Source organism: Stegastes partitus, unplaced genomic scaffold (assembly GCF_000690725.1).
Source record: "Stegastes partitus isolate 25-593 unplaced genomic scaffold, Stegastes_partitus-1.0.2 Scaffold1336, whole genome shotgun sequence".
Taxonomy (NCBI): Eukaryota; Metazoa; Chordata; class Actinopteri; family Pomacentridae; genus Stegastes; species Stegastes partitus.
Window position 1 is genome coordinate 189467 of NW_007579067.1, and position 12395 is coordinate 201861.

Genomic DNA, 12395 nt, shown 5'->3' on the forward strand with positions numbered 1-12395 from the left:
TTATCTGGAAAGATGTTACCAGATTGGGATTTAGTTTTAGCTGATGCTAAATATTGGGGGCTAAATTACATGATCGGGACATTTCTAGTTTCAATACATCCAGATTTTAAACATAATTTATTGCACGTATTGAATTATTGTTACACTTCTTTATGTCTTTTAGAAGATGCTACAAATATTTAAACTCAGTAATAAAATTCAAGCTAAATTTTCCGTGTTGGGGGCATGATGTGTAGCCCAGCAGGTGGTTTAATACCATGACCAAATCTGTCCCTATCCGACTGTCTGTCTCCAGGTTCTGTTGGCCCGTCAGGCGGTCCGAGCCCGGCGGAGGATGACCAGACGGACGACCAAACAGCGGCTGAACGACAGCAGAAAACTCCTGAAGAGACTCCGCCTGCTGGCTGCAGAGGTCAGAGGTCACCACAAGCATGTCAACAACAACAGTTTGTACAGTTTATCTGAGGTCTGACGTCTCCTCGTCGTTCCCTCTCCAGCCCCAGAACACAATCCCAGACGCTTTCATCTGGTTGCTGAGTGGAAACAAGCGACTGGCCTACGTCAGGATCCCCGCCCACTCCATCATGTTCTCATTGGTGGAGGAGCAGAGGGGGCGGGACTGTGGCCGAGTGACCACCCTCTACATGAAGGTAAGGAAACAACACAACCATGACTAGAAGGAGAGACATGTCTTCTGTGCTGTATGACACAGTTTAAAAGACAGAAATCATTAAAAGAACAAAATAAACATATTTATTTTTCATTGATGGGTTGCAAGGTGGCTCGGTGGTTAGCACTGTTGTCTTGCAGCTAGAAGGTCGCCGGTTCATGTCCCGGTGAGGACACCCGGGATCTTTCTGCGTGGAGTTTGCATGTTCTCCCCGTGCAGCGTGGGTTCTCTTCGGGTTCTCCAGCTTCCTCCCACACAGTCCAAAAACATGTTGAGGTTAATTGGTGATTCTAAATTGTCCGTAGGTGTGAATGTGAGTGTGCTTGGTTGTCTGTCTCTAAGTGTAGCCCTGTGATAGACTGGTTACCTGTCCAGGTGAACCTGCCTTCACCCTGAGTCAGCTGGGATAGACTCCAGCCCCCCATGACCCTCGTGAGGATTAAGCTGTGTATAGATAATGGATGGATGGCTGTCCAATATTTTTCCAAGTCTCCACAGGTGTCACCAGAATAATTTTTTTTTTTTTAAGTAAAAATGAAGCTTGCTCACAGAGAATCATTGGATTTTTACAACAAATAAATCTCTGATATTTCTCTGAAATCATGGATAACAATCACCTTCATCAATTTATTTCTGCCTCTAAATTGATCAACGATGTGCAGCGTTAAACCAGATGGTATCACTGTTTCTATGTTTGCCATTCTGTCTCTAAACCCACTGACAGCGATCAGTGCTTTATCAGTGCAATCACCAGTAATGTCTGATATTCTGACTCCTAAACCTTCAGCCTGTAAAATCTTCCGACTCTTCTGTCTCTCCGTCCTTCTAGTCTCCAGGAGGTGCAGCCAGTGAGATCTTTGCAAAGCTGGAGGTCTACCTGTGGCTCGGCCCTGTTAAATACAGCAAAGAGGCCTTGAACTGCTTACCAGAGGAGTTCACTCCGGTCTACGAGGAGGAGGAGGAGGATCAGAGGAGGCTGGTGGCTGAGGGAGGGAGGAGGAAGCTTCCCATCAGTCTGTCCTGTCAGGGTGAGTCTCTGCAGGTTTCTCTGGACGTTTATTTTCTGATTTATTTTAAACCGTCGGTCGTGAAGCTTCAGTCGTCCCGGTGAGGTGAAGGCGGTTCCGTTTCTCTCTCTGCAGACAGCAGGTACTTCCAGCTCCGGTGTCACCTGTACCAGGGGCGTGGCCTGCTGGCTGCCGACGACAACGGCCTCTCTGACCCATTTGCCAAAGTGGTTTTCTCCACACAGTGTCAGGTGACCAGGGTACGTACAGCCGTCCCATCAGTTTAACCGTCTGAAACACAAAACTCAGGTTGAAGATCATGTCATCTTTAAAAAAATTTACCAAAAAATACACAAGAAACTGGAAAAGGAGAAAGAATAGTTCTGACAGCCTTCAAACTCCTCACCTGTGACACATCGTTCTTTCAGAAAAGTTATCCAAGTCTAAGCTATACTATTAAAATCACTTTATTCTGCATGTCTCATTTAATAAGTTGCCAAAAACAAACCATGTGTGTGAACCAGATTCTGTAAAAAACAAAAAATTCTGAGTTCCTCGTTGCAACTGTGAAGCCATCAGTGACTCAGCTTTCAGCAACAGTGACACGACAAAACTTCAAGGACTTTTTGTGTTGTTTGTCACAGGCAATCAGTTTTATTTGTTCATGTTAGCTTCAATCTCCCCCAAATGTAAACATGTTTATTCTACAAAAAGCTTCCATTTTAACATGTAGTCTCTCGTTCTAAATTAGGTGTTATTTTCTTTCTTCTTAAGTTAGAGAAATGTATTGCAAATATCGAAATATTTTATCCTAATCATCTAACCATCTGAGCCCCAAAACCCACAGACAGGCAGGTTTCAAAGACGTTATATATTAAAAAATGCACAAATTATCAGCCAGAAACTGTAAAAATAGAAGAAAATATTACATCTTCAACCTTCTGATGGTCTGTGAAACATCTGTGAAGTGAATTTCTGTCAGTGAATTTTACCAAGTGTAGACGTAAATTGAGATATTTTGTCAAAATCTCTTTGTTTTACGTGTCTCATTTACGGATTTGCCAAAAATAAACTGGGCACACTTAACACATACTGTAAAAAAAAACCAAACAAACAATTCTGAGACCTTGATGTAGTGAACTGTGCTCAACAGGTTTGAAAGACAAGTTATCTAAAAAGAATCACCACATTTACACCATTTGTCTGAGTCAAAAGTTGCAAAAAAACAGAGACAATCAACAGATTTAAAACTTTCTGTTCGTCCAGGAGCAAATCGCTTCTCGTGTGCCGCTCTGTTGTAGAATCATATTTTTTTCCAGTGTTGGCGACACCTGTGGACACCTGCTGAAGATGCTAATTCTATTTTTTTCTTTTTTTATTTTGAAAAAATAAATACTAAAATCCATTCTAATTGCATCAGACATCACAGGAGGCATTTCTGTAGAGGAGCAGGACTTTTTATTGCAGTGAAAAATGAGGCCACAGTGAAAAAAAACAGGTCAGGAGCAAACAAACAAACAAACAAAACAAAAAAAATGCCTGCAGTTTAAACTGTTCATTTAAGGACTGATTTTAACAATGATTTCTGATTTCCATGCATCAAACTTAGCAAACTGTGATGATGTTTGTGACAAAATTGCACATGAAGATATTTATTATTTAGATTCACTTCAACTGTTGGCTGATCGTCTGAAACCTTCATTGTTNCATTTGCCAAAGTGGTTTTCTCCACACAGTGTCAGGTGACCAGGGTACGTACAGCCGTCCTACCGGTTAACCGTCTGAAACACAAAACTCAGGTTTCGTTCTAAATTAAGTGTTATTTTCTTTCTTCTTAAGTTAGAGAAATGTATTGCAAGTATGGAAATATTTTATCCTAATTATGGCTCATCTAACCGTCTGACGCCCAAAACCCACAGACAGGCAGGTTTCAAAGACATTATCTATTAAAAAATGCACGATTTATCAGCCAGAAACTGTAAAAACAGAAGAAAATATTACATCTTCAACTTTCTGATGGTCTGTGAAACATCTACAAAGTTAATTTCTGTCAGTGAATTTAACTAAGTGTAGACGTAAATCGAGATATTTTGTCAAAATCTCTTTGTTTTACGTGTCTCATTTACGGATTTGCCAAAAATAAACTGTGCACACTGGACACATACTGTAAAAAAAAAAAAAACAATTCTGAGACCTTGATGTAGTGAACTGTGCTCAACAGGTTTGAAAGACAAGTTATCTAAAAAGAATCACCAGATTGTAAAAAACAGAGAGAAGCAACAGATTTAAAACTTTCTGTTCATCCAGTAGCGAATCGTTTCACGTGTGCCTCTCTGTTGTTTAATCAGATTTTTTCCAGTGTTGGCTACACCTGTGGACACCTGCTGAAAGTGTTGATTCCAGTTATTTTTTTTGCAATTTTGAAAAAATAAATACTAAAATCCTTTGTAATTGCGTCAGACATCACAGGAGGCATTTCTGTAGAGGAGCAGGACTTGAAAAATGAAGCCACAGTGAAAAAAAACAGGTCAGGAGCAAACAAACAAACAAACAAACAAAACAAAACAAAACAAAAAAACGCCTGCAGTTTGAACTGTTCATTTTAGCACTGATTTCAGATTTCCATGCATCAAACTTAGCAAACGTCTCTTTAAAAAGAAGAGAACTGTGATGATGTTTGTGACAAAATTATGCATGAAGATATTTATTATTTAGATTCACTTCAACTGTTGGCTGATNCATGAAGATATTTATTATTTAGATTCACTTCAACTGTTGGCTGATTGTCTGTAACCCTCATTGTTTGGTTTTATATCTTAATATTCAGTGTTTGTGTCTTTCATCAGTTCCTGCCTGATAAAAGACAGACTTCCTGTTATATTTGTGGTCTTTAGGCGACGGACGGATCTCAGCGCCGTCACGTTACTAAAGCCTAAGCAGCTTTAAAGCGGTGGTCTGACCTGCCGCTGTGTGTTGTGTTCAGGTGCTGTCCGACACTCTGTCTCCCACCTGGAGCGAGTGTTTGCTGTTCGACAGGGTTCTGCTGGAGGGAACCATGGAGGAGCTGCAGAGGGACCCGCCGCTCGTCATCATCAGCATCTACGACCACGACACCGTGGTAACCCAGCTGGCAGGGAACGTTCCCACAACGTCACCCCTGAGCTTTTAAATCAGTTTAAGAATATGTCCAATAATGTTCTTGTAAAATTAACATCAACTTTCAGAGGAAGTTGTCAGGAACACAGAGTATGTTCCATGATAACAAAGGAGGAACGTTCTCAAACTAACATCCCAAGAATGTTTTCCAGATGTTATCGAGGCCTCTGATTATTTTTATAAAACGTTACTGTATTGCGATATATGAACAGAGGTGGAACGTTCATCTGCAGTGTTCAGTGTTCCTCAACAACATCATCAGAACATCCCCAGAACACTGCGGATGACCAGAGGTGGAACGTTCATCCACAGTGTTCTGGGGATGTTCTGATGATGTTGTTGAGGAAACATAGTCTCGAACATTCTTCTATAAAACATAATGATAACAAAGGAAGAACGTTCTCAAAACAACTCTCAAAAAACCCATCTGAAACACAGATTTTATCGAGGCCTTAGATGGCGGAACGTTTTTAGAACGTTCCTGTATGTGAGGTGGAACATTTTGCCTTTTTGTTGAGGGAACAGATTATAGAACGTTCTTCGATAAAACATTTCCGCAATGATGATGAAGGAAGAATGTTTTCAATACAACATTTAGAAAATGCTTTCAGGATGTTATTTAGACCTCAGATGACAGAACGTTCTTTAAAGGACGTTCCTGTAATGTGACATAGTAACAAATGCTGGAACATTCTGGCTGCAGTGTTCTTTTAATTACCTCCATACCTGTTCCATCTATGTGTGCAGGGCAGTCCGAAGCCTCTGGGTCGAGCTTACGCTGAGCCTCAGTTCAAACCGGTCGAGTTGTTCTACAGGAAGCCCAGCCTCCACTTCTATGACATCAGCATGGGCAGGATTCCTGCTGGAGAGCTGCTGGGAGCCTTCGAGCTCATTGAACTGGACTACTCTGGATTTGGAGAGGTGACATCTGTCAATCAACTAAACAGTCGATCAATCAATCAGTCAGTGTCTCTGTGTTTACACTTGAAAAGATAGAAAATAAGAGCGTTCTTGTCTGCAGACTGGGAGTCGTCTAGTCAGACAGTGTTCTGGTTTATATCCTCAGACATTCATTTATAAATGTCATCAACACCTTTTGCTCTGATGCAGCCTCATACCATCACCTCCACCTCCTTCTTCACTGTCAGGACGATGCGATAGAGCTACTATGGCTCCTTCTAGACCTCCTGGTTACTGCTCACGCTGGGCTTCACTGGTTTTTAGTTTATTTTCCTGAATCATTTTCCATCTTTGTGAAGTCCCACAGTCAGATTTTTCAGTTCCTCTGTTCAGTTCTTCTCCATGTGGAGCCATGATGCAGACATAGACACAGCTCATAGGTCCACAACTGAGAAGGTTCTGCTGTTCACAGCTCATTTTAGAACCATGTTCAAGCAGTTAGACTGATTGGAAATCACAGCTGGACTCAGTTTAGTTTCGGTGATAACAGCTGGATTCGCTTTTGTTGTATTCAGTTTCTTTAGTGCTGTAATTTTCAATGTAGTCTTTTCTAAAATATTTGTTTTTGTTTGTTTATAAGAAACAAAAACAAAAACTATCCTGTTTTTCAACTTAAAAAACAATGCAGTTATTAAACGCTGATGCAACGTTGAATTATTTGACATGTAAGCGATATGACACAGGAGCCCAGTGGCTTCTATTTTATACTGTACTACACTTACTGTACCTGTGTGAACCACTGTTTTCTTAGATTGTTGCTCAGCTGTTTGATCTAGTGGTTTATCTACATATCTGTTGGTTTGCGTCCAGCCTGTCTGATCCTCTGTTGACCAATCACACTGATTAACTTGGTCACTGAAAGTAGAAAACATGGACCAAACTACTAAAATAGGGTCAGAGTTGTGATAAACAACAATGATCCTTTAACCTAAACACAAAAGCACAGTATGCATGCTAAGTGTGGTCAGTGAACCAGAACATCCTGTCCTCTGCAGCCCTGCCTCCCCAGCAGCGTGGACCCTCATGAGCTGACCTACATGGACGAACAGAGATGTTACGTCATCCCAGAAGGAGTCCGACCGGTTATGAAGACCTTCAGGATCGAGGTTGCACTCACTCAGACAAACACCAACACTCTGTTGTCATGCTTTAGGTGTGTTTTGTGTTTGTTTTTTGGCCTGAAAGACACGACAGACACTACAGATCATGTGCAATGCATGTTTTGACTTGCCTTATCGGTTAATGTGTTGTTTTTAATTGGTTAAACAGAATCTACGAGTAGAAATGAACATAAACTAATCGATTAATGGACAATCATCAACATCCCGAGTATTAACTCCAAAAGTCCCACAAGATAACAGCTGCACCTCATAAAACAGGTCTCACACAAGCCTCAAATCCTTTCTGTCCAGTGTAGGACGCTGTTCTGTCTGTGGTGTGTTCAGGTGCTGTTCTGGGGTCTTCGGGAGCTGAAGCGGGTGCAGCTGTTTGAGGTGGAGCGCCCCCTGGTGAGGGTGGAGTGTGCCGGACGACAGCTGGAGTCTGAGGAGGTCGAGAACTACCAGGTTCACCCAAACTTCAAAGAGGTGGTCCGCTACATCGACGTGGTCAGTTCCCGTTGACGGCTACGAGTTATAGTTACTAACCCAACCGAAAGGGAACGTTGTCACAACATTAGTTAACGCTACCTACCTGGTTTTAGTCATTTTTTAAAGAAGACATTTTAATCAAATGTTCAAAGAATGTTCCTGAAAAAATATGTTCCAGTAATGTTCCTGTGAAGTTGATATAACGTTTTACAGTCAACATTTAGAGGAAGCTGTCAGGAACACGGACGATGTTCCATGATTACAAAGGAGGAACGTTCCCGAACTAAAATACAAAAAAAGTTTTTCAAAAGTTATGAAGGCTTCAGATTATTTCCTGTGATGTGACATGTTAAGAAAGGTGGAACATTGTGCCTGCAAGGTTCTGAGGATGTTTTAAGGATGTTATCGAGGGAACAAATTACAGAAAGTTCTTGATAACAAAGGAAGGATGTTCTCAGACCAACATTCAGGAAAGTTTTCAATGTGTTGTGAAGTCCTCTGAGTCTCTACAGAATGTCTTTTTTAGATGTTCCTGTTCTGTAATATATTATTAAAGGTAGAACATTCTGCCTCCAATGTTCTGAGGACGTTTTTGAGATGTTGTTGAGGAATGTTCTCCTCTCATGGTAACAATGGAAGAACGTCCTCCAACCAACATTCAAAAAATGTATTCCAGATGTTGTCGAGGCCTCAGACCACAGAATGTTTCTTTTTATTTGTACAGAACGTATTATAACGTCCTCATAATGTCATATATAAATGGTACAATAGTTTGTATTTTATATTGATGCTGCTGAGGGAACACAGTATAGAATATTCTTCTAAAAAACATTTCCACAATGATGACTAAGGTAGAATGTTCTCAAATCAATATTCAAAGATGTTATGGAGACTTCAGATGACAGAACGTTCTTTATAAATGTGGTACATTACCAAAGGTAGAACATTCTGGCAATGTTCTAAGGACGTTTCAGGGAACACATTATAGAATCTATAGAACGGTTCCGCAATTTCCCGAAATGTGCCATGATAACAAAGGAAGAACGTTCTCGGTGTAACATTCAGCGTTGAGAACATAAAGACACAATGATCCAACAATGTTGTCACCAAACATATTTAGAACATCTTCAGTTATTCTATCTTGAAAAACAACATTCTGGCAACTAAAAGAAAACTTCCCACTGATAATACCAGTAGAACTTTGCAGAACATTCTCCATTATGTTCATACAGAACAGAGACACAACAAAACCACCTGTTCTCCTGTTTGTTCTGTTTGGGTTCGGTTCTACCAGGAGCTGCCGGAGCAGTCTTACCTCCATCCTCCTCTGACGGTGTTCGTGGTGGAGCATCGGGCGTTCGGTCAACTTGCTCTGGTCGGGTGTCATGTGGTCCAGAACCTCATGAACTATGGCCCCCGGGAGCTCGAAAGGGAGCCGGAGGAGGAAGAGGAGGAACCGAAGCCAAAAGGTTAGAACGAGACAAGATCAAGTTCGATGGCTCAGATTCAATCCAAGTCAAATCCAGTCCTGATAATACACTAATACAGGTGTTGACGATTAGCTGTAGTACCTGGCTGCACCACCAGGTGGAGCGTTTTACTGTTTGACACTGTAAAAGGAGGCAGGCAGGTAATGTTGGCAAGCAGAGAGAACTGTAGTGATTTAGCTGGTAAAGAGGCACCATGACAAAGTCTTCGGTGCCACTTCATGACGTCCGACAAGCGCACATGTCGTCTTTGAGGCCACATCATGAGTCTGTGAATTAAAACAGCAGCGTCACTGCAGAACAGTCCGGTCTGCTCAACTCATACCACAGATTAAAACAACTATTAATTGAAAGTAAAGGATTTATGAAGAAAGTTGTTCACATTTAGTGAAGTTGATTTGTAAGTCTCTTTAGTAAGAAATAAAAGGAAAATAGAAGTAACGTGCACATGTATATAAAAACAGAAATAAATCAGAACAAAATGGCTTCTAAAGACCACAAAAACTGAAATATTACTTAATAAACCAAACCCAAGTAGAACAGATTTGTGGATTTCTCCAAATATAGCTGCGCTTTACTGGGTTTTTTTTTTTTTTTTTGTACTTCTGGTTGGATGCTCAACTGCATTTTTTTTGTCTCTGTGCAACAACAATGAAGTTAAATCTAATCTCATGAGTTGTCATCATAAAGCAAATTCAACATATTGCTTCTTGCTTTCAATAAAGTCTGATTCTATGTGAAGTGTCCAGAACCCTGCTGTCGAGCGTCTAATAACTAACTGAGCTGATCTGTTATTAATTAAAACTAGAAGTGAGAATTAACTGAAGTTTCTTGATTGAGTCTGACGTCATGTTTCTGAGAGAAAAGTTCTCTGATGGCACTCGTTGTTTTCTGGACGCTCTTCTTCTGTTTGTCTCTGCAGTGAGACAGAACTCGGTGAAGATGAACCCTCTGATGTCGATGAAGAACATCGGACTCAGCGGTCTGACGGTCAATCAGTCCAAGATCCCCATCAACCCCATCAAGCTGGTCAATGTGAGTAGATCAATCCCTCCCCAGAGTGCTGGAGACACTCATCTGAAGCTGTTAATCAGATTTAAAATATGTAAAAAACGAGCTGATGTGCACTTTGCTGACTGATTTAAATGAACTGGTGCAGGCGCCTCTGAAGAAGCTGATGAAGAACGGAGAGGAGCTGGAGGAGGAGGCGCCGGAGAAGGAGGAGCTGGACTGGTGGTCCAAATACTACGCGTCCCTGGAGGAGCTGGAGAGGCAGGTCAGACTCCGAAATATGAAGATTAAAGTGTTTAATAATAATGCAGATAATGAATTAAAAACAAAGACATGATTAGAGATAAAATAAAACTTTAAATAAAGGGTCATTCTGCAGATTTTACACTTCAAAAAACATGTTTCTCTGAAGCAAACTTTAATTTTTTGTCAAATTTATGAATAAGATACACAGAATAAAGTGATTTTAATGAAATGTCATAATTGTATGATTAGTTCACTGCTGAAATGTTCAACATCTGATTCTTCGCGTCTCCACACTGTCTGATTGATAAATGGTGTTAAACATAGCATGCCCTCCAACTCACCAGTGGGTTTTGAGGTTCAGAGAGAAAACAAAGACATGAGTAGGGATAAATTAAAACTTTAAATGAAGGGCAAAGAACAGGTTTGTTTTATGCAAATGTTTAATTTTTTTTGGTCAAATTTAAAAAAGAATGATTTTGATTAGATGTCACATTTTCTAGCTGAAGATTGGTTACACATAATTACTTTAAATACAGCTGAAATGTTCAAAATCTGGTTCTTTCTGTTTTTACAGTTTTCTGACTATTAAATGGTGCCAGTTTAGTCATTTTTAAAGATAACTTTCCCGAGTTTTGAGGTTGAGACAGACTAATGCAGATATAAATTAAAAATCAAGACATGAGTAGAGGTGAATTAAAACTTTGAAAGAAGGATAACTCTACAGACTTTACACACAAAGAACATGTTTGGAAATGTGAAGTTCAATTAAATTAATTTAACATGGAAATAAATAAACAGGTGTTTCTTTTTGCCTTCCACAGATCCTGTAATTCTTTTCTTTTTTAATTAAAAAAAAACAACAGCCAGATTTAAGGCATTCTTATGAAGCAACAGGATATTTTTGTTAGAACTATTGAATCTTATAGTTTTATAGCAATTAATCCTCTGAACTCCAAGCAGCGGCTTCTGGCTGTTTATTTGCTCCTGTTGCATTTTTCCTTCATATCTCAAACCTGCCGGCATGTTTTGAGTTTTAGATGTTTAAGTGAAACCATAATTACAATACAAGTTTAGTTTTTTTCTGTCATGTTTGCAACGTGTTCCTGTAACTTCAGAATAAAGAAAACAACTTTTAATTAAACCAATGAAAATGTCCATATTTTAGCTCTAAATAAAACAATAACTGCTGTAATCGATGACTTCTTTGGTGTTTGCTGCCTGCAGGCTGCTGAGAAGGAGGAGATGGAGGAACAAGCTGAGTCAGGTACAGTTTAACCCCTTCTGTCACATTTCAGCCATAATAACGCATATTATACGTTGGCATGTTTAGCTGCAGTTCCTCTCGTGTCCACTAGATGTGTGTTTTGTTTTCTGCTACTCTGTCCGACTGAGTAAGATCACTGCCTGGACTTTTACCAAAAAGTGAGCAGAGCGCTTATTTAGACACGATGCCGACACGTTCGAGTGTCGTCCAGATCAACAAACTGATAAAGTTTTGTTCTTCGTACAGATGGAGCCAATCTGACGATGGCGAACATCGAGGAGGAGGAGGAGGAGGTGGTGGTGGTGGAGATCGAACCTCCCAAACGAAAGAAGATTGCCACGCTGAAGGTGGGAGATCATGACCATCATCGCAGCTTCAGAGTTCTCTTAGAAAAAAGAAACGAAAAACAGATTTGACAACAAGGCCGACAACCACAGAGACACGTGAACCATCTGAACTTCATGTGCAGGCAAATATGTTCCACAAGAACGTCCTTTAAAAATCATCTGACGCCTCGATAACGCCTGGAAGACACTTTTTGAATGTTAGTTTGAGAACGTTCCTCCTTTGTTATCACAGTACTACCAGTAACTCGATATAAAGTTAATAGAATGTTTTAAATGAGGAACACAGATTATGTTCCATGATAACGAAGGAGGAACGTTCTCAAACCAACTTTCAAAACATGTTTTCTAGATGTTATTGAGGCCTCAGGCGACAAAACGTTTTTTTATACACAAAGTTTATATAATTTGTTTGTGACATATTAAGAAAAGTGGAATTTTCTTCCCATTTTGTTGAGGGAACACATTATGGAACGTTCTTCTACAAAACATTTCCACGATGACAATAAAGGAAGGATGTTCTCAACACAACATTTATAAAAACGTTTATCATAACCTCGAATTATAAAACGTTCTTCATTAAATGTTCCAGTAACGTGACATGTTAACAAAAGTGGAACATTCTGCCTGAAACCTTCTGAGGACGACGTTGAGGGAACAC

The 12395-nt window shown here is 40.1% G+C and overlaps 1 protein-coding gene across 1 annotated transcript in view; it reads left to right on the top strand.

Annotated features, from left to right (window-relative positions):
* Positions 1-11737, top strand: part of fer1l4 (fer-1 like family member 4) — a gene marked incomplete at its 3' end in the record, with an annotated part of 25213 nt that extends 13476 nt beyond the window's left edge. Inside the window, exons 24-36 of the mRNA XM_008298659.1 lie at positions 296-412; positions 498-650; positions 1500-1698; positions 1813-1937; positions 4661-4795; positions 5581-5754; positions 6789-6899; positions 7239-7400; positions 8677-8851; positions 9792-9904; positions 10029-10145; positions 11351-11390; positions 11637-11737. Of these exons, the coding sequence (XP_008296881.1) occupies positions 296-412; positions 498-650; positions 1500-1698; positions 1813-1937; positions 4661-4795; positions 5581-5754; positions 6789-6899; positions 7239-7400; positions 8677-8851; positions 9792-9904; positions 10029-10145; positions 11351-11390; positions 11637-11737 (1722 nt within the window). The remainder of the gene's footprint in view (positions 1-295; positions 413-497; positions 651-1499; positions 1699-1812; positions 1938-4660; positions 4796-5580; positions 5755-6788; positions 6900-7238; positions 7401-8676; positions 8852-9791; positions 9905-10028; positions 10146-11350; positions 11391-11636) is intronic.
* Positions 11738-12395: the final 658 nt, after the last annotated feature.